General features: G+C 42.8%; 2 protein-coding genes across 7 annotated transcripts in view; one reads left to right on the top strand and one right to left on the bottom strand.

Annotated features, from left to right (window-relative positions):
- The window catches only part of LOC112968074 (mitochondrial import inner membrane translocase subunit Tim23), a 23,738-nt gene extending 12,340 nt beyond the window's left edge, over positions 1–11,398 (top strand). The window contains exons 7-9 of one of the 2 annotated variants that reach the window (XR_003254242.1): positions 6,219–6,812; positions 7,699–10,864; positions 10,968–11,398. Coding sequence is in view for 1 of the 2 variants with exons in the window: in XM_026069914.1 (XP_025925699.1) it covers positions 6,219–6,334 (116 nt within the window). In the remaining variant the exon portion in view is untranslated. Of the gene's footprint in view, positions 1–6,218; positions 6,866–7,698; positions 10,865–10,967 lie in introns of those variants that run through there. The other variant, XM_026069914.1, reaches the window with a different exon arrangement.
- Positions 11,273–24,212, bottom strand: NCOA4 (nuclear receptor coactivator 4). 5 transcript variants are annotated; one of them, XM_026069908.1, is made up of 10 exons: positions 24,146–24,212; positions 18,397–18,550; positions 17,738–17,878; positions 17,525–17,613; positions 16,908–17,016; positions 16,216–16,287; positions 15,381–15,527; positions 14,144–15,151; positions 13,699–13,788; positions 11,273–13,110 (listed from the first exon to the last, which is right to left on the bottom strand). In XM_026069908.1, exons 2-10 carry the CDS (start codon positions 18,535–18,537, stop codon positions 13,105–13,107), a joined length of 1,803 nt encoding a protein of 600 aa, XP_025925693.1. In that variant the 5' UTR covers positions 18,538–18,550; positions 24,146–24,212; the 3' UTR covers positions 11,273–13,104. The 5 variants fall into 5 exon arrangements, with proteins under 5 accessions (XP_025925693.1, XP_025925697.1, XP_025925695.1 ...); XM_026069912.1 differs by having other exon boundaries at positions 15,381–15,524; XM_026069910.1 differs by lacking the exon at positions 24,146–24,212 and adding an exon at positions 23,404–23,503.

Below are 24,212 nucleotides of genomic sequence, written 5' to 3'. Positions count from 1 at the left end.
AGTGTTGGCATAGAATCCTTTTCAGAATACTGTAAGGCTTAGATTAATAGATGTTATGAATTGATTTTGCAAGTGAAACAGTAATTTGGAGGAACTTCAAAACAGCTCACTGGCTGATCCCTTTTATGCAAAGTGATCTATAGCTTTCATCTCTGTTTGAGATGGAATTTACTACTGTGATGACTTACTAGCTTCTAGCCCAAATGTAGCAATCAAAGTACAGTATTAACTTGATAAACTAGACTTGCAACTTCATGCAAACTGCATTTTGAATTCACAACTTAAGATGGATGTTCTGGATAGCAGTTAAGTGAATGATGAAAAATCCCTTTTTGTTTCTTTGCCAGTGGCTTATGAAGTAGAAATGTTGCAATGATGCTCTGTGCTATCAAGCAAAATTTGATTTGTTTACTTTTCCCAGCTAGAAACCATCCTGTAACTGTCCTTATGGCTATCCTTATTACTGTCCTGGAGAAAGACTAGTTCTTCTTTGGCTCCCTATGAGTTTCCAAAAATATAGTCAGTTTCTGGGGAAAGTGTGTTTATCCTTTGTTTTCAGGAGCTATACATTCAAGCATAGTCTTTTGTATTTAAAAAAGACTTTGACTTTATCAAATCTGTTCTGTTTTTACTAAAACAGAATCTGACTTCCTAATTCCACTAGGATTGATTTTTCTATTTAGTAAGAGATTATGTATTCTTCGACTTCAAAAAAAGCAGAAATTAAAATCTGTTATGCTAAGTTTTATTATGATAAATGATATGAAGTACAAATACTAACACAGATCTTAAAGGAGACAAATATTTAGCCCCATCTCACATACTTTTTCAACATCCTCTGTTTCAAATCCAACATCTTTGTTTTGGCATAATTGTATTAGTCTCTGAAAGTAGCAGTAGTTAAGGAGGCAAACAGTGTTAGAAAAGAAAGAGCAAAATCAAGGTGATTGTCACTATACACTATGTCACTCATCATGAAAATGTACATGGTTCCAGTCATCATGTCACGAAGAAAGGTATAGCTGGGTAAGACCTTTACACCCCTCCTCAAGCATACACTATTGATCAGTCAGGAAAAAGATACTGAGCTAGGTGGGACTTTGGACTGAGCCAGTGTGACAAGCATTAATATCTTGTTTATTGAAACTCTTGAAAAGGAGTTCACTAGGCAGAAATTTAAACAACCTTTAACTCGTATCTGAGGGTTATTCACATTATAGATGTTCTCTCTTAGATATATATWTTTTTTTCCTTTGGAGGTTAGGGGAAAAGGAACAAGAGTGAACTAATGTTTAGGACAAACTGGATCCATTTGTTTTACTGTACTTCTGTGCAGTAGGAACCTGGTGCTAGATAGAATCTCTCATGGCTTTTGCACAATAAATGTTAAATGTGGTAGGCAAAGGTGTACATCTGAAGAAAAGGGAAACACATGCTAATGATAACTAAAGGGAATAGTTATCATTTTAAGACCTCAAAACACCGCCCTAAAGCCAACACGTTACAAATTAATTAAGAAGGGCTAAATGTTTTATTGCTAGCAATAAAATCGGGCCAGAGTCAAAGATAAGTTTTGTGACCTTCAGTGGGTAGGAGTTCAGGGCAGTGGAGTTAGCTAAATGCATCTGGAACTGTAAAAGTCTCTTCCCTTTGGGCTCATGTGAGTTTTCTTTTGGGACAAAGTTTTTTGTTGTTTTCCTTGGAGGACAGGAAAACATTTGCGGATTGCCACAGATACAGCCCTGCAGAAAGTTAACTAAAGGATTTGCTTCTGAACTGCGAGCATAAGGTCCATTAGGCCTTTTAGAAAATTAGAAACTCTGTTAAAACCTGCTTTTAACATGAAAACAAAGTCTGTAGGCCTGTTACTCAAATGGTGTTAGTGAAAGGGTTTAAGGTCTGAAATAAGGGGAGCAGAAGATGAGGGCAAAGTATAAGGAGATCTTACATGTAACAGCTTGTTAAGGCTTTCTTTGTTATTCAGGAGCTAACCTCTGAAAATACATAGGGCATCCGAGTGCAGTGCTGCCTTCTGCCCAGCTCTCCTGGACAGAAACAGAGACCTCGGCTCTCACTGGTGCAGCGAAGTGCAGGGTTCTTGCTGCCATTTACAGTAACTGCAGTGGTCTCCTGTAGTTCACATGCTGCTGTTTGCACTCAGTGAGAAAACAGTAGTTTAATATATGCAGAGTAACTTCACTAGTTTTAATACGTATAAACTTGAAAATGTAAGTTCTTCCACTTTTTCTAATCTGGCCTTCTCACTAGTTATTGCAGGAAAATTTCCCTATTTCGAGCTTTGTTGTTTCTGTATTTTAACCACACTGCTGTCTTAGTTGCAGCAGTTTGAAAAGGGAACATGTTTGTCTAGAATGTTTCTTGTTTCCAAAAAGAAGTTAATCACATTTTCCTCAGTAATTACTGTGCCCACAGACTATGTCCTCACTTACAAGATTTCATACGACTCCCATGGGGCAGCAGGAAGAAACTTCTAGAATTTTCTCCTGCCATAGGGCCACCCACAGATGTTCACCAAACATCTGTGCCCGATGGTTCAGAGGGTCTGATCAGCTCTTCAGTCTCTGCTTGAAGTCAGAGCAAACTGAGGTTGCCTTGTACGTCTGAAAAGTTGAGCCCTTTAAACCATATTGAAATGGTTTTATTCCTGAAAGCCCTAAAGAGAAAAAAGTTGTTTGAATTCTAAACATCTGAGACAGTCTGGAAGCCAGAAAACTAATTGCAATTTAACCATTACACTTCCTTTATTTGACATAAATATAGGAGCCTGGGCTTCCAATTAAGATATTTCTAATGTTTGCCATTGGATGGGTCTTGCTTTAAACAACATTTCCTCGGATATCTAAAGTAACACATTCTGAAAATCTTAGCTATTTAATAGAGGCATTAAAGCCTTAAACTGAAGCTGTTCCCTCATGTTATGCAATGTAGGTGTGTTTTGCCCTACTGTGCAGGTCAAATTCAGTGTTAGGGAGTGGGCCGTGCAGCGAAGTGGTACAAAGCTGTGCTAGAACACTCTGGGTCATTGCACAGTGTGCTCCAAAGCAGATTTTAAACGTACAGAAGAGGGACGATACTTTATGGTGAAAGGGTGTAAAAACCTAAAACCAAACAAAACTAAGTTCTCATTTAGAGAGCATCAGATGCATCTTTAAAAACGCATGGCAGCTTCTCAACTATCTTGCAAGTTGTCTGTCAGCTGAAACTTTGAGTTATCTTACACTGACATGCAAGACAAGGGGCTTACAGCCACGTTTCTAGCAGGGTTTGCAGAGGCAGACTTGGTATCTGAGGCTTTCAGAGAGCGATTGCAGAGGAGGGGTGAGAACTTGGTCTATCGTGCAAACACAGCTGGCATGCGGGTGGAGAATTTTTTAAACAAGGTAATCTCCACAGAAGGCTTAACATTTCCTGCCCAGCAACTGGGCTGTGCTCTACCTTACAGTACTGTAGGATGTCTGCCACAGACCTGGAGGTATTTACTCAAATACAAATCTAGCCAGTTAGGGAAAGGAAAGGCTTTAAAAAAATGACTGTGGATATTTCAGACAGCAGACAATTAACAAAATAAATTAGTGGTAAAGTTTTGCAGCAGAAGCATAGTAAATCTGATAAAAAACTTTATGCATTTTCTTCTTGGAATTTTTCCCAGCTGACTCAGTGGTGCACCTGTACCCAATGCACAAGTTTACTCCCAGTTCATGAAACAGACTTCCACTGAAGTGAAGTACAAGGGACCCTAAGTTGTCTGCAGACCTACAGACTGCAAGGCCAGTGTGGTTGATGCTTTGCAAGTGGATTCAGAGCTGCCATCCTCATTTGACTGATCTCACCAGATGAGAGCATTAACACTGTGTCTGGTGTTAGGAGCAGTACATGCAAGCAGCTCTCTATCCAAGTCTGTATGGAAGTTGGAGAGTGACTTAGCTATCCAAATTAGAGAAGATGCTTCTCTTGTACCATCATAGCTTCCCAGAATCCAAAACCAGACTTGATCAGCTTCCAGCCTCTCTTTTTTCCATGGAAAGAGTAAGTGTTAAGGGGAAGAAGATTTGAACTTGGGAGGGAGGGAAGAGACTACAGGATAGTCATAGCTCTGTCCTGCCTTGTGTTCTGTGAGGGAGTTCCAGGTTTCTTGTATTTCCCTGTGTACCAGCCTGGTTAAGAGCCCTCTTTTGGGATTTTTTCCAATGAGCAATTGCTTCCTAATATAAAGGGCAGAGGTAGAAAAAAAACACTAAGATTTTATTCATTTTCCCAGAAGTAATGAAGAGATAGAGGTCTTATTGATTCTCTCACATATTTGTTTTGCACAAAGTGTCCTTTCAATTTCACTTACAGCTTTTTGCCAGAAGCTGGTTGCTGCTAAACAGTTCTGTGTACCCAGCTGCAACCTCTTCAAAAAAAAGGAAAAAAAAAGTTGTGCCACAAGTTCAGGATGAATTATCAAAAACAGAAGTCTACATTCAGGTTCCTAAACCCTGGTTTAGGCACCTAGGTGAGAGGTATGGCTTTTGTTACTGCTCAGAGCTTTACTGAGGGCTGTTGGGGTCTCAACAGTTACAGCAGTGGAAACTCACTCAGTAAGGCTTTCTGAAGATGTGGCTGTGACCTTTTCTCCCAAGAAGGACCCTCAGATCATCACAACTAGTCTGGCTGCAAAATTTCCAGAAAGAATGGTTAGACACAACCTCTAGTACCAAGTCTAACTTCTGCAAGAAGTGACCTGTAGTACTGAGTCCAACTTCTACTATCCCCTCTACAGCTTCCTGGTTTCAGTACGTGCCTGGGCAATGATTTAACAGCTCAGTGAGATTCTGCTTAGTCTGACAGCACCCATAATGCAGTCTCAGGCTAGCTGACGCCGCCAACAGCTCCTTGCCCCACTACAAGCCTAAACGCAATTCAGGGAGACAACTTTATGACATACAATGAAGAAGAAAAAAAAAAAAACACCACCCACCACACACACCCAGATTACTAGGATGTTTCTTTTCAAGTCTGAGGAACTTGAATTCCACTGTCAGTTTTACCAATAAAGCATTCAGACTTTATCTAGCCGTAAGCTGAAAATGGCCTTGTTCTATATCCTGTACACTTTATCAAGCTTGCTTCATTTGGTATTGATAAACATTGCAGTATCAAACTTGGTGAAGTTTTCCTACGTGTTGAGGGTCATGGTCTCAGGTGTTCCTGCACGTATACTGTATTCTGGGAATTTTTCCAAGGCACTTTCATCTACTGAGAAGAAAGAAGAAAGTGTTCTGCTGTTTAGTAAAAACAGTGTGACAAAAATCTCCACTTCTGCTGTATATCACAGCCTTGACATAGGCAGTGGAACAGAGTTGTGATGCCATCTGACTCCTCACTCCAGTCAGTTGTGCTGGCAGCTGGTAGTAGCCAGCCTTGAAGTGTTTTTACCTCCACAACTGCTTGTGGAAGTCTGTCTTCTGTGAGCAGTTTAAAAAAAAGTTTTATTTTTATTGTCTGTGTGACTAGGTTTTTGCCATTGCAAGATGATTTTGAGGATTAATACTAGTAAAAATTCAGTGGATGCTCTGTTCATTTCTTGTTAATTGATCCCTTTCATCTACTTTTTCAATTTTTTCAGAAATTCCAAAAACCTGAAAGCAGTGATTGGTTCTGTGTGCTTGTGAAGCTCTGGTGCCTCAGATCATGTCCACATCAGCTGCTTTTGTGGTCACTTGTTTCCATCCTGCCCTTTCCCCTTCCTCCCAAACATGACAAACATGATTATTATTCCTCAACTGAAATTCTAGATGCAAGACTCTTAAAACAGGAAAAGATTATATATGCCTGTAAGCATCTGTTATGAGGGCAGAAAAAAAAAAAGGTAAAGTAGGAGTTAGGAAAAGCCATGTTTGCTTCATGTGTTCTGTAGTGATTTGTTTAAGGCAGTAGTGTTAAAATAGTTTAACAGAAAGTCACACCAGCCAGACTAGAGTCAGGATCAGGAATGACCCATGTTTTCTTCAATCTGGCAGTAGGTTTGAGGGGCATGTAAAACTACCACAGGTAACCTTTCTGGGAGGTTAAAGCAAAATTGCATTGTACTTAAGATGCTTCTGGATTTGAACAGCTTCTCGAAAGTTGCTGCAGCTGGCTGTTTCCCTGGATATAACTTAATAGGCTTTTAATTTTTTTTCCCCCCTCTCTTTTTTCCCCTCCCCTCTTTCCAGGTGGAGTGCGTGGGATAGCACGAGGCGGCATCGCAGGTCTGACCCTTACTGGCCTCTACGCTCTCTATAACAACTGGGAGCACATGAAGGGCTCCATAGCCCGGCAGTCCCTCTGAGCAGGGCAGCCAGCACTGGACAGAGGACACGCTTGCATCGTCACCAATGAAATGGGTTGAGATCTGTCTGGTGCCCCTTACTATTTTATTTACAATTAGTGTGGAACTGAAGGAAGCTATCATGCTGGGAGGAACCTCTTGACACCATTTAGCTGGACTGGCCCTTTCCTTCCTGCCAGCCAGTCGCTGGAGACAGCAACATTTGTTGGACCTGCAAGCAAGCAGAGTGGCCACCAGGATCCAGTCTCCCTGACACGCTCACCAACTAGCCCTGGGCCAGAGCTGCGAGGTGTGCTCAGGCCCCATAGTTGTATGTGCTGCGCCACCAGGTTCGTTCAGTTGCGTGTACTACACCGATAGCGCTGCATAATAAAGTTTGTGTCCATAGAGCTATTCGCTGCAGTCCTTCAGCGTACATCGCCCCAGCAGCCGGAGCAAGCCAGACACGGGGCAAGGCTTGTTATTCTTACAGCACAGGGTAAGCTGTACAAAGGGATATCATAATAAATAAAAAGGGTGGTACTTATGCAACACTCTTCCTATGCCTTGCTGTTCTTACTGCTAAGACAAGAGTCTGCCAAATCCAGGGGCTCTCTTATTTACTGTTTAGTTTTGAAGGACTAGCATGATAAAATCATGAGGGAATTAGTGGGTGGGAGGAAGTGAACTAAGAGGCTGATTGTCTCCTGATGTGAAAGGATGGTGAGACATAGCAGGCAGAGGTTGACTCTGCTCCCTTGTTTGTTCTAACACTTCAATAGTGTTAAACCATGTACTGAGCAGTGTTTGCAGATAAACTAAATAGCAAGTGGTTATTTGGTTCAATAATTAGAGTTATTGTATAATAGTTTATCCCCCAAGTTTTTTAAATAGAATCTGTAAACAATCAAACATGTCTGAGACAACATGAAGGGAAAGAAAGCAAAGAGTAAGAAACTTACAGCTTGGTAGGCAACTTAACACAAAGCAAGGAGTTGCTTTACCTGGGTGCTTCCTACTGAAACAGCTCCTGATAACTGTGTTGTACCCAGCAAAATACAAATAACAGAAAGGCAGTAAAGGGAAGAAGCCAACTCTTACCTTCCTTTGAGAAGTGACATAGCTTTGCCCAGAAGCTTCTTTCTTTAGGAGAATGGGGCTTCTGAGACTAGCTTTTTATAGAGAGAGAGCACAAGCGAGAGGGCTCTCAGTAATGAGCCTTCACAGTTGAATTCAATTAGCCTTGCTTGGATACTGGTTCAAAGTAGATGCTTTATGCCAGTACCTAATTAGATCTAGCATGAAGGAAAGGAAACAGTTTTTTTCTGACCTCCTTTGTAAGTGCCATTTTTTGTTAATCCTTAATTGGGTTCTGCTTTTTTTAGCAGGTTGTATACTGCTGTTGTGGTATAAGCGCTAGACCTCCCAGCATGTATTTTTCAAGGGCCGTACCACCAAAGAATCTGCGTCCTACTCACAGGCTGCAGTAAGGTGACTTGGGCATCAGCTGCGCGGTGCTGGCGGGTGGGACATCTGGAAACGCGTGCATGGCCTTCTTCATGAGCTGCCTTTTCTCTCCCCTCTGGCATCAGTGAGTTCCTGCCCTCCCTTTTTGTTGGTCACCTTTACTGTGCACCTGTACTCCTGCCCTTTACCATGATGGAAAAAGGATTGTTGACTGGGGGGGAGGGAGGTTGCTTTTAAGTGTCAGGAGCTGAGCAGTGTATCTTTTGGGTTTGGTTTTGCTAGAGACTTTCTCAGGCCTGAAGTGTGATCCAGGAGCTCGCTGCCCCTAACTAAAGTAGGAAAGCTGTGAATCATCGAATGTCTTTATTCCTTTAGGTTCAGTGGGGATAATGTAGAAATGAGCTTCTAAGATGGAAGTTGCCTCAACCTCAAGGCTAAGCTGACTGTTGGGACAAACTAGTGCGTTATCTGTTGTGCAGTAACCTCAAATTTCCTGGAACTGCCTCGGGCAGAACAGAGTGCATTTTTCTGGCTGTTAAAAATCTTTGTTTCGTAACCTGGTTGTATATAGCATAATAAATAAACAGCACCAAGGCAGCAGGTGCTCTGCATGCAGCACTTCTCAAGTGGAGGAAAGACTAGAGCAGTGGCCATCTACATGTACTGATGTATGATCTTACTTCATGGCTCCAAGTTCTCCGAAGCAAGAACTCTGTGTGCAAATCATAAGTATGGAATATAGGAACCATCTTGATGTTGCTTGTCAAGACTTACTGTGTTCACAATTTGCGAACGGTTGCTATAAGGTTGCTGTCCCAAGCTGTGACCTGTGCTGCCTGCATCAGCTCTCTTAGCTAGGAAAAGAATCATGGGAAACTGAAAAATACTGAAAGAGCATCCAGACTTGGTGAACCAGCAAGACACTGATCTTCATTTTGTAGACATCAAGGAACTATTGTTACTGGATTAGATCTGGCTTTAGAAGTCCTGAGTATTAGCTAGGAAAGTTGCTAAAAGCATAGAATGGTTTCAGAGGAGAGCAAGGTGAACAAATGAGAGGTGGCAGGCTGTGATAACAACGCAAAGGTGGAGATGGCTCACGTRTGTACCAAGACTGAGGAAAGGAGGAGACAGTAACTCAAGAGGCAGCTGCAAGGACCAAAAGCATTTCTGAGTTCAGTGGGAATAAAAGGAAGTAAAATGAAGTCACAGCCATAAGATATGGCAAGGATGTTCTGGTCCTTCTGTGGAGAATTACATAAATGTGAGCATGGGAGATCCTGACCATCTTGTAGTGCAGTGTTTTATCTACCTGCAATGCTACTTATGCCATCTAGTTTTGCTTTTGCTGACAGACTGGAGACAACTTTCTATTCTGTAGTAGCCAGTGATGGACTCTGAGATACTGGCTGTGATGACAGCTTTTTGCATTTTGTAAAGCTGTTTTTATGTAATCTAAGGAATGGAGAAAGGCAAACCACTTTCACGGTTTCCCATCAGCTGCTCAAACTTCTCTTATAGTTGGGGGAATTTGTTGAAAAATCTCTAGTCATGTGGTGGGAATCTCCAGCTTCCTCACTGAAGCAGAAGCTGGTTCTCAAAACGTAAGGAATATGTATGTTAAGGCAGTAAAAAGGATCCAGTGCTCATATCCTATGCCCCCTCTGACCTATTCTGGGCCTGGAAAAGGAGGGAAGTTGGGGGGGGACGATGACCTTTTTTGGATTTTTAACAGATGATTACAGCTGTGTATAATAAGTCTAGATTAAGTTAGGAAGTTAGTATGTTTTAAATGGAGCTAGCTCTATTAGCCTTGACCTGTACAGAATCAGACACCGAGATGCCAGTGCAATTACAAACACATACCACACCAAAGGATACTGAACCTTTCTTGGTACTTTCACACTATCCTTAATTTTGGTCTTGCGTTCCCCTGGGGTGTCTCTCCCCCACCGTGATCCTTCTCTTCCCACCCCTTTCCTGTGACCAGGGCTGCCAGACTCGCAGCCACAGCAGGTTTGAGCCGCCCAGGAGCCCGTCACCAGGTAGGTACTTGCTCGGGAGGGGCCCCCTTCTGCCACTCGCACCCTCCTGCCCCATTGTTTAAAAGACTTGGAAGTAGCATTGACTTATGTCTTTACAAAGGTTTTCCCCGGACTTCATGTACCTGTAATAGTGCAAATTACAATTTCATCTAGCACAACTCACCCGGCCAGTGAGCTTTCATTATTGACCCGTCTGCGGTGCAGCCTGCCTGGCTGCCGTGGGCGAAGCCTGGGCAAGCTCTGGCCTTTCTCCCCTGCTCCCCCACGCTGCTGGAAGGCTTTGGCACAGGGACGCAGTAAGCCTTTGCCATGCATGCTCTGGGTTTGTAAGAAAAGTCTCCCACCTAAGCTTAGCCACAAAGCGCCATGCTTTCACCCATTAGGTGACTATAAAGCATTTTGGTTATTTTGCACAGAAGCAGGTTAGGAGCATTCATTTGTTACAGCAGCTCCACTAAGAGGAAAGTTGGAGGTAACTGCTCCAGCTCAATAGGGAGGGAGAGAAGTGGAATTAGGAGTTTCAGATGGGACCCTCCCCCCCCACACTCTTCAGTACAAAGCATCAGTCTGATAATCTCTTGTTCAGAGGAGGCTCTCCAAATGGTTGTGAAGCCATAAATAATATTTTCTGCTCCTGCTACTCTGTCATTCTTTTGTATTTGGAAGGCTTGAAACTGTCCTTGTTTTTGAATGATAGCAGGAGTTCTGCACATGGTATCTCCTAACCCAACCCCTAGTTGTCTCTTTTTTTTTTCTTTTTTTTTTTTACATGCATGTTTACACAAATACATGAAATCCAAGGTATCATGGTTGAAAAGCTGCCAGACCCAGCTGCGTACTACCTTATGGGAACGTTCTCTTCTTAGTATAATGCAGTTTGGTTAAAGTCACTACTACCAGTTTAAAGGACTGGAAAATCCTCAAAGGAGAAACAACACTAGAGTCTGACATTCAAAAACCAAGAAAGCAGAAGTGCCACAGTGAAAGAGGAACTAACCTTTAATTGCACAGCCAGAAAAGAGATGTTCTACAGCCACAGGTGAAGAGGGCTGGAGCCTATTAAAATCCCTAAATCCTCCTCAAATATTCAAGAATGATAAGAAACAAACATGTCATTTTGTCTAACTTTGTATTTCTTACAGCACCTGAATAAAGACCAGGTGGTTTAGACCTATCAATCAGCTTTGTGTGCACTGGTTTACGGTTCAACGGAGCAATTGACAGGAAATGACCCATCAGCTGTGCACCTCTGGCCAGGGTGTCCTGGGCAAATGGACTCCCCGTTCCCACAGACTGTGCGGAAGTGCAGGTAGTGGCCAAATAAAGAACATGTGAATCCAGTACTGGGGTCTGAGCACAGCTAGAGCAGCATTTAAACAGAAGTTAACTAGGCAAGTTTCCTCAGCATCTTTCTTTAATCATCTTTCAAAGAAGACATACCACAGACTTCGGTTGCAATTATTTTTTTAATGGAAAAGACTAATCAATGTTTTACATAAATATCAATTAGTGATAACAGGTCAGTTGAACAAGTAAATGAATACATATGTAACCCCCCCAAGTTTTAAAGGCTCATAATGAACTAAGAGTAGCACACATTGACAACTACAAGGAATTAGAAGAGGTGGGCTGCACTTCATCACCTTCATCAAGTTCAATTGCTGATCAAAATCGGCTATTATTGGAGTTAGTTATAGTGCAGTCTTCCCATGCAGCAACCAGGACACACTGAAAGGGGAAAAATTAACTTCTAAAACATCTTTCTGCTTTCAGTAGGAAGCCCAAACTATTAAAATTGCAGAAGTGTCAAGTGGTCCACTGATGGTAAGCCCTTTTGGGGTCTAGTTCCAGATGTGCAGTGTATCCTCACACTAAAAACTTATTTTTACACAAATGCACAAGTTAGAGCAGACAGGAGTGCATTCACACTGCAAACGTATTCACACTGCAAAGGTTAGATCTGACTAATAATTTCTTTTCTGCACCATTGTGAAGAGCTGAAATCACTTTTATTCCAGGTAGGCTTCAGGGATGGGGCGAAGTGGGAGCTGTTTTGTACAGTCATTAGGAGCAGTTTGTGTGTGTGACTAGAAGCTGCACCAGAGACTGTATAACTGTACAGTTTTCCATGCAAGCTGGCACGCATGATCCACATTTCCATCTAGCGTCTCTGCACTGTCTTCTATGGGTGCAAAATCTTAAATACTTAAGGAGATGTTACTCATTATATCCACTGCTACAGGGATCACAATTACGCCAAGCCCACTTTCATACACATAATACTAAGGAAATCCACAGCTTAAGTATCTTTAAAATGGATCAGACGGTGGGATTCACACAGGTTGCCAAGGTGGTGTTTTCCAATTAAATAGCATGAGAAGGCATCCAGTTCCCCAAATCAAGATGCCTGCTTTGCAGTGGCTTAGTCAATGCAAGTTAATTATAAATTATCTAAAACTAGTAGAAACATACATGTTTCATTGTACAGCTTTTTTCAGTGGAATTCAAATTGTTACTAAAAGCTGGGGACACAGGTTCTCAGTCTACTGATGCATGAAAACTAACACCACAGAAAAGCCTGGCAATCCAGCTCTACTCTTTTTCTCTAACAGACCCAAGTCTGCCCTGTTCTCCAAATAGCTCAGAAATCTGCAAGGAAAGTTTTCACGCAAAACTAAGTTATCAATTCTCCTGTCACGGGTCAGGTCCCATAAATTCATGTCTCTTTCAAAATCTCGACTCCCCAGGCTCAGCTGGGAGATGCACCAATAGAAGATACAAATGAAATCTTTAAAGTTAGCAACTGCCCAATAAAAAATTGCTTCTGAATACAGCCTAGGCCATCTTATGATCCCAGGACGCTGAAACCCAACTCATGACAAAGTTGTAGCAGCTGAAAGGAACAACAACACTTGTAAAGTCAACACCAAAGGTGGCGGTTTCACAGCACCAGAGATTTTGCTTTATACCTGCACTGGCTTTCAAGTGACAACCCATTAAAGAGGATTCACATAGTCCCATAACAGATATGAATTTATTAACACTTCTATAGTGTCAGTTTGCTTATGCTCAGTGGGTCTACGTTTCAGAATTAATCATAACAAAAAGGCATTTTCTGCACCATAACTCTGTTATATGAATATTTTTTCTTTTTGTTATAATTTTGGAAGAAAAAGCAGACGGCCAAACACAAACACAAGAATTCATCTGGCTGCAGTCACCCAGCATAGATGTGCGATTAATCAGCAGGAAGGGGACAATTTCAGTGCTTCCAGTTCTTCACATCTAAACAAATTCAAAATAGGGTTATTCTCTTTGATCTCTGGTAAACAAAAAGTAACACTTTTGGACAAAAGCATGTATAAAGCACACTGGGGAAAAAAAAAAAGACCATACTAAGATGCTTTTTAGAACCAAGACTTTTGTATTTTAGGTTTTGATGTATGCTTGCCAAAAAGGATGCTTTTCATGAATTTCATAAACAGCGATAAAGAGTCATCTTGGCAAACAGCAAAACCATGACCCCACCTGTAAATGCACTATCAAGATAAGAAAGTAGCTGCCTAGAAATTCAGACATTAAGTGCACGTTTTAGTTATAGTAGAAGTTACCAAGATTGTACCAAGAGTTAATCAGTTTAATAGTGATTTACTTAAGAATGTAACTCCCTCCCTAGCTTGGAATCGAAAGAGAAGGAAAGAATAATGAAAAACCAGAGTGGTCCAGGCTGATAAAAAGGCATATAAGAAGGAAATCACAGTGCTGTTAGCCACTACATTTAGAGAACTCAGGAGACAGTAATTAGCTACCACCATCCATATTCTGAGAGTTACGTTTAGGTCTGAGTGTTCTAACATGTTCTCTGCATCCTACCTGTAAAGGAGTCCGATACAGCCATTTTTCTTTATCTCCACTCAGTTTCATACAGGCAAAAAGGTCACAAACTGTAGGAAGCCCAAACTCCTGAAAGAGAAAATCGCCTGTATCTAAATGTAACTTAAATACATTCTGATGCATCTTCAAATTCTGTCAAGCGTTCACAAAGAAAATAAGACTGAATACTGAGATTCTTTGAGATGAGTATTTTGTTCATTTAATAAGACCAGTTAGACTTCAAAATTAACTGTTGCTTTATGTTCAATTACTGAAATAACTAAGAAATCACTGAAAACATTAGAAGAGAAAAGAAACCTAAAAATCATCTTTTAGTATTCTCCAACAAATTTGAAAGAGAAGAAAAGCATTAGATTCAATAAAATAATGAAACCCAGCACATTGGCTTAAGACACCAGAGTAACAAAACTTGAAACATGCTCACTTGTGCTTTCTTGCGTAGGAGCCATTTATCTTCCATTGGAGGCGGGTTAGTATTTTCTAGGTTGTTTGAAGTCAACACCCAACTGTTTACATTCAGGGGGAGGTGGAATGGAGCCAAGAGGTCTAGGAAAGGACTCTTGAAACTAACATCTGCTTTTTCCCTACTTGCCTTTTCTTCTGCACTTTCTGCTTTGTGCTCAGACTTGGCTAGCCAGCTTGTCAAAGGCCTTTCGAGCAACACTTTCAGGGGTTCTGCTATCTCTGCTGAATAATCTGATTTCTCAGCAGTCACAGGTTCCTCTGCAACTTGCTGGGAGGGGTAAAGCCAGGGATTGCCAGCAGATGTAGGCTTCTCGTTCTCTGGGTTTGGAACGGCTTTCTGGCTTACTGGAACACCGTTTTTATCCTTCCCTTCTTTCTTCAGGAGCCACTTACAGAGAGCCTCCTTTCCACAGTTTTCGTCACACACGCATTCTGAAAAGCTGGCACACAGCTCATTAGCTTTGCACACGTCTTCCACTTTAAATGGGGCCTGGGGATGTTGAAGCAGCCAAGCATTCACAGCTGATGTGGTGGGCGATTTCTTTCCATCAAGATGCTCATTCAGGCACTTCAGATTTCCCAGGTTCTCAATTTCCACACCTTTGGCCTGGCTGCCACGACAACTGGTACACGTTTCAGCTTTAGGGAGCCAATCATTCAGATTAAATTCTTCCCTAAAAGGTTTAAATTCATACTTCCATTTCTCATCTGAAGCGCTACTTTCATTTTCCGTGTCAGGCGTAAGCAGCCAGTCAGAAAGATCCATCTCTTCTTGACCAAGGGATTCCAATTCCTCAATCTTTTCAATGGAAAAGGACGAGGTGGAAGTAGAGGTGGAGTCCTTGCGGCCATGGGAATCTGTCTTCCCAGCAGCATCATGCTGTTGATTCTTCAGGAGCCAGTGTTCCAAATCTTTCAGATTTCCCCAGGCTTGCTCAAAATAACAAACTTTGGAAGAATGTAAATCCTAGTAAAAGACACATTGAAATGCATTTAGTAACACTAAAGGACAATGTTCAATTACTGTTTGCACAGCTATAGTTCAGAGTATACTGAGAATACATGCAAAATTATTAGTTGAACATGAGGCAGAGAGAACAGAATTACAGAAGATGCAATTCCCACCATATTCCACCTGCAATCAGATACTGCATTTTCCTTTTAATAACAGTTAGGTTAGTGCATAAAGAGCATACCTGCTTGGGGTCTGACACACATTTCTGCATAACCCACTCTTCAAGATTGGTGCTGGGTACATATGGAGTCTGGCAAACACCCACAGGTCTGCTTCCGAGTAGCCAGTCAGCCAGTGAAGCGCCCACTGTCCCGTACAATGTTTTCTGCTGACAAAGAGTGTTCCTGGTTACAAAAATACCTAATTGCTGAAGCAATCTATGGTAAACATCAAAATGGGCATTCAATATGCATTAATATTTCTGAAGCAAAAGAAAAATCATCGAGTCCCTTCTCATAAAACAAACAAACAAAAAAATTGAACTGCCGGTATGACTGTAAGTCACTGTACCAAAATATTGGTTTGTGTTCCCAGTCCCTTCAGAGGGCAAATGACAAGAGAGGGAAGTAACGAGTTCTACGACACGCAGTTCTGATATGCGTAATCCCACCATAACCTTCCTTTTGACCATAATTCCTCCACTAATTTTCTACTCTCCAAATCTGCATTGCAGCTGGTTCTGTGCAAAGCCCAGTATAATATTTCCTGTGAATTCCTGCATCAAAAGGAATCAGTTCCAAATCCCAACTTGACAATGCCTAGAAATATTTATTTCATTCATTTTGAATGAAAGTATGATTCCAAGTTCACTTTGATACTATCTTCTCACACATCTATTCTTGGAGAAGCTAAAATATCAGAGCAGTAATATTCACCACAGTGACTGTTACTGGCTACTCAACAACATCTTAACAAATAAACAGAAGTCATTGCTCAAGCAAGCTAACATACTGTGCTTGAGTTCTCCTTTCACCTTAATGCAACTAAAAATTCAAAGGTGCAAGTCTTAATCTTACCTGTTCGCAGTTCATTAGGGTACAATTCTGCCCCGGAAACCAGGGAGAAGTATTTTCTCTCTCAGAGGTTTGCTATAAGAAAAGTAAAGTAGAAGTCAATTTAAATCTCAATTTTGTCCAATTTGTAAGATAAATTCTACAATAAAGCAGAGATAAAGCACCATTGCAACTGATCAGTTCTTCGTAGCTAAGAAGTTTCTCAACATTTGAAAACAAAATGGAAAGAGATGTAGTATAAAAAATACTACTTTCAGTCCACTACCATTAAAAAAATTATCTCCATTAAGACAGAATATATGCTGTTTAATAAGAATCCCAAAACATTTATATTGTAGAAAGCCATCTACCTACAATATACAACTACTAACATCAAGAAAATCTTAACATGAACTTCCAGTTGCTAGTGAAGTGTAAGAATACTGCCATCATTTGCTCAGCCTCTGCCAAAATACATCATAGTAACATGTACATTACCAGATCTAAACTTGGTCAAAACCAAAACTAAATGCAAAAGTTATTAAACCACAGCATATGTATTATATAGCTAGAACAATATGACTTATACACTGTGTCTATTCAACTTGTAACTGGAAAAAGAAAATTACTTGGAATATATTATACTACTGCTCTGAAAAAAGTTTTTTTTTTTTTTTTTTGGAAGTACTGCGATGCAGAAAAGCCTTGGCGCTTACCATTGTTTTAATGGAGCCAAACGAGGTAATAGCCTGGCGAAGGTAAGATGTATCGGCCTCAAAGTTCAGGACAGAAGACTCTTCTGGTTTAAGAGTAAGACTTTCCAGTCTGAAAGAACAAGATGATAGTTTTAGAAATTAAAAAAATTATCTTTCACACCTGCCATGTTTTGGGAATTAGACCTGCATTTCATAAAAATGCTTCCAAACTAAATTCTTTGCAACAATTAACTAAAGAAAGACTTTTCATGCTCATACAAAGAGGTGCCTATCCACAAGCACAATAAATAAATAAATAAATAAAGCACCAGCAAAAACCAAATGTTTCCTTCTCACTTCACTCACCTCAGTTACCATTAAAAAATAATATTTGAAATAATCTGCACAAATGAGTGCCTTCACTACTATTTATAGTCCTGTTCTTTCAATTTAAGATTAAAAACTGATGAGAGGAATCATATCCAAGACTGCTTTRAAGATCTTATTTTTAGGAACCATTAAGGAAAGAAACATGTGAAAGGAGATTTAGATCTATTATTAGTTCTATTATAATCAAACAAATCAGATTAAATTCTTAAGTCAAAAATCAATGTACTATACAATATATTTATTGTTACCTCTCCAGGCAAACTGAAATCTGGTTTGCTAGCTCGTTGCTATAGGAGTGTTCCAGCTGATGAATAAGGCAATTGAACTGTCCCAAATACTGCATGGAAACAAAACACACGTTATTCTTTTGGTTTCTAAGGGTAAAATAAGAAAATACTTGCAAGACTGAAGTTTATTTGAAAATGTCAGTGCAACTAAACCAGATTACAACCAAATCTTACCCAATAGAGCTGCTGAGCTTGCTGCTGCAAGGCCTCCTCTTTGAGCTGCTGAATGAGATCTACCTGCTCAAACAGCCAAACCTCCCGACTGCGCAGGCACTCCAGGTGGCGACTTATGTGGCTGTGAATCTTCGCTTTCACCTGCAAGGTAACACACAGCATTTCTAGAACATCTGTCAAACAGTATGAACAGCAATATTCTGTGCCCATTACAAAACAGTATTTCTCACAGAGAAGTGGTGTTTTTGTACCAATCTATTTCTCAAGTCCTCCAAACGCTAACCACAGGCACCCACTAAGCCACATGATTCACAAGTTAGTGCAAGCTCCAAGGCAATCTCTAAAGGAGTATCAAATAACACTGTTGTTTGCAGCATCTCTCTATCCTAATGTTTCAACCAAGAGCAATTTCCAAGTATTTTCTAAGGTAGGAGAAAAATACAGACCGACACTTTGCTACATTCTGCATGCCTAAGCTAGCAGTACTGAGATACCTTCATCAAGAGTGTGACCAAGTTGCACAGCAAGATGCTTGCTGTCTCTAGGAAAATTTAAGTCCAGCAGCATCATATTATATACTTTGGAATAACTAGAATTGTCATTGAGGCCACACTGATTATTTTTTACCTTTTTTTTTTTTTTTAATGAATTTAAATTACCTCTCTCCAGTTGTCTTTAATCTGTTGTTCAGCTTTGACAATTCCAGAAATGGCTGCTTCCAAGTCCTTCTTAGCTTGGAGGCACTTTGCCAGAGGCTCACTGCTGCAGGAATTTCTACTTCTATCTTGTGGTGGACTCATTCTTGAAGTGTTCCTAAAACATGATGAAAAGTATTCTTCTTAATAGTTTCTTTTCCTCTTTAATAGGAGAGCAAGGTTATCACATGAAAATCACCATCTATGTATGCATTACTATAAAGGTGAGCAAGAAAACCTAAGACTCTACACCAATACAAGTTTCCTAAATATAGATAAAAGTTAAGAAAGTCTCCAGCAGTGACAACCGTCTCTCAAAAGCCTTGGCACGTGGAATTAATGCAATCACAGGGAACCCAACAGCTATTTGTCAACACACTCAACCACAGGAGCTTAAGCAATCCTCCCCTGCCGTTCGCGTTCCTCTGGCATTTATGTGCAACCAGCAAACACCAGCAGCCGCGAGCTGATCCAGGCACGGTTCAGCAGACCTGCCGCAGCCAGGGGAACCGGCTGGCAAGTACCCGAGGGCAGGAACTGTTTCAATCACCCTGGTTTAACCTGCAGGCAAATGAACTGGCTCCCTTAAAATCTCTCATAAATGAAAAAAATCAAATTCATTTTAATCAGCTGATAAACTCCCTGTTGATACACAGTTCAAACTCTTCACTAAGCACCTAGGGCCCAAACTTACAAAAGTTTCCTGTTATTTTTGTTGTGGACAGAGCTTGCAGTAACTTAGCTTCAACATATCCACAAGTAAAAGCTGCTCGGATATGAAATTTCTACAGAAGTTACACAAATAAGGATTTTGCAAGTCAGGCAAAAAAGCTAAATACAGCTTTTTTTTAATAAAAACAGGAAGAAGTAGCACTTTTTCTAAACTGTGGGTGTTTTGTTACCTAAGAGTTTCAATCCTCCTATTAAGTTTCATAGAATTCCTGAAGCACCAACTTAAGATTCATAGTAAGCATTTTATTTAATAAGTTAAAATAGATCTTCAGCAAAGACATCTATGAAAATTCACAACAGAATTAATTAGTTAAAAAGCACACACATGTCCATATAAATATTCTATGGATTCTCCCCCACACACACTGGAGGAAAGTCAAAACAGTATTTTGAACATGACAACAAAACCCCAGAGCTGGTGTTACTGAGCAGTTACAGTTGGTCCACAACTTCCAAGCTCCACGACCAGACTCGAGCTGTGTGTTTCAGAGCGCAGAGGGCCAGCAGTGGCTCCCGAAGGGACGCAGGCAGAAAATGCAAGGTTCACGGCGAGAGGAGYGGCTGCGCGCGCCGGGCGCCAGGGCGGCCTGCAAGGGGGCCACTGCAGGGCCACAGCTCCCTGGTGCCACCACACCGGGGTCCCCGTTTCGCCCCGGCCCCACCACGGGAGCCGCTCCAAGCGCCCACACGCACCTCGTCCCTACCCTACCTATCACGGCTCATCTTCTAGGAAATGCAGAGCACATTCAAACTACAAGAGAGGGGAACTTGAATTTATTTCTTAAACTTGCATCAATTCTGCACTGAATTATTCAGGGTACAGAAGTCCAAAACACATCGTTCTCCATTCTGTGCTATCAAGGCCAGCTTTATTCTCTTATTTGCACGGTGTAGTTTGGTCAGAGGTTCAATTATATAAGGTTTCACATTCTTCATCTTGCTAGCAGTTTTCAGTAAGAGATAAGCATCTCCTTACAACATCCCTTAAATTTTATCTTAATTTCATATTTACACAGTAGAACCTAAGAAACTTCCACAAGCTCCTCTAATGCGCTCTGAAAATACTTTGGTTTGTTGCAAGTTTTTTCTTTTTTCTTTTTTTTTTCCTTTTTTTTTTTCAGTTGCACGAATCTCTCCCAAATGAATACAGAGAGAATTCAGTGCTGTCTTCCTCCATCCTGACAGTCAACTCTCGCAATATGGCTGTTCTTACAGGCCGATTTTTAACAAAACATAAAATTAAGACTACATTTGAGGATGTCTTGAGAGCCAATTCATTGCTAATTTCAATTTCTGCAACCTTCTAACACAAAACAGCAAAGACAAGCGGCGTAGCAACCTATTCCATTGTTTCTCATTACCATAAATTTCCTAACACTAGGAGGTGAAGAGGTGCGCAGGTCCCGCGCTTTGAAGTATTCCAGATCAAACACTTACGCTCAGTACTAACGAAACACAGTTACTCCTGCAGTGAGATACACGGTTGCAACGCGTAACCTTAAGGCACCGTTTCTGGCAAACACCACGTCATTCACCTCTTTCCAAGCCCCCGGCGCGTTATCGCACCGAGGACGCGCCTCCCCCCTCGGAGCGGCTGGAGTTGCATTTCTCGTCCAGCAGCGCCCTGTTCGGGAGGCCGCTTTCATTTGCGGCTTTCCCCGCGCACAAGCGCTGACTCCCAGCGCTTTGCAACAGTCACGGGCAATCCCCCCCCCCCCCAAAAAAAAGCTCTTTCCAATCGCGCTGCAAATCCCGCTCCCCATGTTGGCTCATCGATGCGGAGAGCGATTCAACCCGGACAAAAGCAGGGGTAAATTCCACGAGAATTACTACAGCAAGCGAACATCCCGCTTGAAATACTAACGATAATAAAAGCAGGAATAAGAGCACGCTGCGCTGGCGGGAGCAGCCGCGGCCCGCCCGGCCCCGCTCCGCGCCCCGCTCCGCGCCCTACCTGCCCCGCCGGAGCCGCCGCGCCGCGCCGCCCGCGCCGCCGCGCGCCTTTATGGGGGCCCCGAGGCGGCGCCGCCCGCCCATCCCCGCGGCCTCGCGGCACCGGGCGGCGCCGCGGCGGCTCCCCCGCCCCCCTTGCCGTTCCTTTTTTTTTCGCTTTAATACCAAACGCCTCCTGTCATCCCGCTGTCAGCTGAAATGGCAAGGCCGAGACCTTGCGCCAAAGGCCGCGACAGGCCCCGCCGCAAGCCCCCGCCGCCGCCGCCGCCCCTGCAAAACCCCGAGCAGCGAGAGCCTCCGTGGTTTGAACCCCAGCGCTGAACGCCTCAAACGCCACCAATTCTTCTAACAACAAAACATGCAGAACGAAGTTAACGCCCGCAGTGACTGTAACAGCATCGCACGTAACTTTATTTTTACCGCATCTGCTCTTGCTTCCACCCCTTCACATGCAAGTAAAGAAAGCACACGTATACATAAATGTATGTGTGCACATCAGTTAAAAAAAGCACAGTTATAAAAGCAACAAAAAGGCCTAAATGACCTGGGAAGACATATTCTTGTTCCTAATTGCCAAATAATTGCCTGTCTTCATAGAAAAGTTTTTGGCCGTTTCCATTAGTACTGCAAAACTTCACCAGAGGGCTGGTGCTAACACCCTTCAGCTAAAAGTTTTCAATCGCAGTATCACTTCTCTTAATAGTTTGTATAATCTTTAGTTTACAGAGAGGCCACCTGTCTTCATCCCTAAGCTGTTACTTCCTACACTCTTCTTCTCTTGCTTTTATTTTGTAGCTCAGAAGCTCAATAGAAAAATCGTGTTTTAGATTTTAATTAAATATCATGTGGCTGGGGRGCAGAGGGAAGAGGAGACAACAAACTTTCCTTGCCTACACAATCTGCTAACAGCCCAGCAGAAAACTGGTTTTACCAGCTTTTCACCCTCAGCACAATCATCTCAATTACTGCCTATAAAGATCGTTGCTTGCATACCTCAGATGGATGTTGAATAACCTTGAGAAGACAACCTTCCCAAGCCTCCTCTACTGGGGAAAAGCTTCTGGGACTGAACAAAACTCATACTTGACAGGCTCTATTTATAAACGTTCAATGATTTCTTTCAGTTGCCAGTACCTGGCTGTTGCAAAGGTCTCACTGACCTGGTTTTAAACCAGCTGCCTGGTTTGAACTGAAACCCCTCTTCATGTCTATTTTACCCCACCAGAAAACAGTTGGTCCTCTGAAGTAGATATCCCAAATTAGGTATGTGGGAGTTGTGGTCAGCAGAGTTAGTACTTTAAGTACAAGAAGTCAATCTCAGAAATTTCCATTTATATCTAAAAATAGCATGCATTTTATATAGTACAGCATCAATGTGACCAGCAAGTATCTCCATGGATCTTCTATTAGGGGTTTGCTTGCTCCAAAACAGCAACCATGTACTATCATATTTTCAAGCCAGAAGCCACATGCAGAAAAATGAGCTCCAACAGTTTTAAGTAAGAGAGAATTTGAAATAGCATCTTAAGGAATAAAAACAGGTTTCAGGTAATATATTTTCTAAAACTCCAGGAGTTTTTCTCTGGCCACACTCTTTTGGAAGGTTGCCGCAAGCCTGAACCCACATGACTGCGTTTTCAATCCGCTTGGACACTGGAGCAGCAGGACCAGCGCACAGAGCACCTCTACGGAGGAGGTTTCACAAGAGGCAGCTGCTGGGAGAGTCACAAGTCGCTGGTGCAGTGAGGGCAGGAAGTCTGGTTATAGCTTTATTCTGTGGACTTTAAACTGAGAATGTATATGCAAGCAACGGCACTTGAGTAACATCACAGAATATCTGAAAATGAATGTCTGAAATCACCTTACCATAATTATATATAATACTAAAGCAGATACCTGAGCAGAAGAGACAAACAGTAATCTTAACACAAGTTTTACAGTAAAACACAACTATCTTGCAGCCTTTTATACTTAAAGCCCTTTGGAAAACAACTAGCAGATCTCTTGCTCTGCTCGAAGCATACGACCCCAAAGATAGCATTACCGTGCTCTTTGTATATCCATAAATACAACACTGTGCTCTTACAGCGTTATGAATGGTATTTTCAAATGACTATCAGCTTTTTCCCCTCCCGTGACTGCATACTTTTATTTAAAGCTCCAGCGAAAGCCAGTTCTGTTCCTCCGTCAGCTTTTCGCCTTAACCCCAATCACAAACACCAAATTTGAAGCTGAAACGACTAACACAGTCCCTAAAAGCTCAGACTCAAACCACCAACCCGTTACCTAACAACGGCTGTTCTCCAAGCTTTCAGACTTTCGTAGCGCACTGTAAGTCCTGGTTGTTTTTAACCTAGATGATGGCTGTTATCATTATTGCTTATGCAGCTTTTGGAAGCTGCAGCTGCTAAAAAATCGAAGCGCATTTTACCAGCGGAGCGAGGAGACGCCGCGGCCAGGGAGAGACGCGCTCTCGCGCCCCGCCAACGCCGCTCCGCGCCACGGGAGCGGCTCCCAGGCGGGGCGGCCCGCGCGCCCCGGGCCCGGCGCGCTCGCCGCTCCCAGCCCGCTTCCCGGGGCGGCGCCCGGGGGGCCGGGGCCGGGCCCGCGCGCTGCAGCACGCCTCGCTTTCCACGGGGAAGCCGGGTCTCCCGCTGCCGCGGGCAGAAACGCAGCGCCGAGAGCCTGCGCCCTGCCGACGAGCGTTTCTGGCGGCTACCAAACCGCGGCACAGCGGTAAGCACTCCTTCGCCGTTCCCATGTGCGTGTGGATAGATAGACAGATAGATAGATGGATACACACACGTACGGCGCACGCCGCGGCGCCCCCGTGCCACGCGGGTCGGCGCGTGCGCCACTAACGGATAACGGCGGAGAAAGGGAGTAAAACCACCCCGCGGCCTCCCCGCGCCCCCGCCGCGCGCGCACCGCCGCCCACCCGCCCGGCCGCGTGGGGAGGGAGGGGGATGCCCCGTTGGTGCCGGCCCGGCCGGGCCCGCGGCCGATGGCGGGGCCGGGCCGCGCTTACCGGGCGCGGCTCCCCTCAGCGGCGCGGCTCCCCGGCTGGCAGGCGGCGGACGGCCGCTCTCGCGAGA

The sequence above is a fragment of the Apteryx rowi genome, unplaced genomic scaffold, assembly GCF_003343035.1.
Source record: "Apteryx rowi isolate R43461 unplaced genomic scaffold, aptRow1 scaffold_30, whole genome shotgun sequence".
Classification (NCBI taxonomy): domain Eukaryota; kingdom Metazoa; phylum Chordata; class Aves; order Apterygiformes; family Apterygidae; genus Apteryx; species Apteryx rowi.
This window is presented reverse-complemented; position numbering and strand designations above follow the sequence as displayed.

Coding starts and splice junctions, on each gene's coding strand:
- NCOA4 (XM_026069908.1), bottom strand. CDS start 18,537: ATGAGTCCACCACAAGATAGAAGTAGAAATTCCTGCAGCAGTGAGCCT. Junction 17,614..17,737: donor AAGCTCAGCAGCTCTATTGG/GTAAGATTTGGT, acceptor GTTTCCATGCAG/TATTTGGGACAGTTCAATTG. Junction 15,528..16,215: donor CCCTAATGAACTGCGAACAG/GTAAGATTAAGA, acceptor ACTCTTTGTCAG/CAGAAAACATTGTACGGGAC.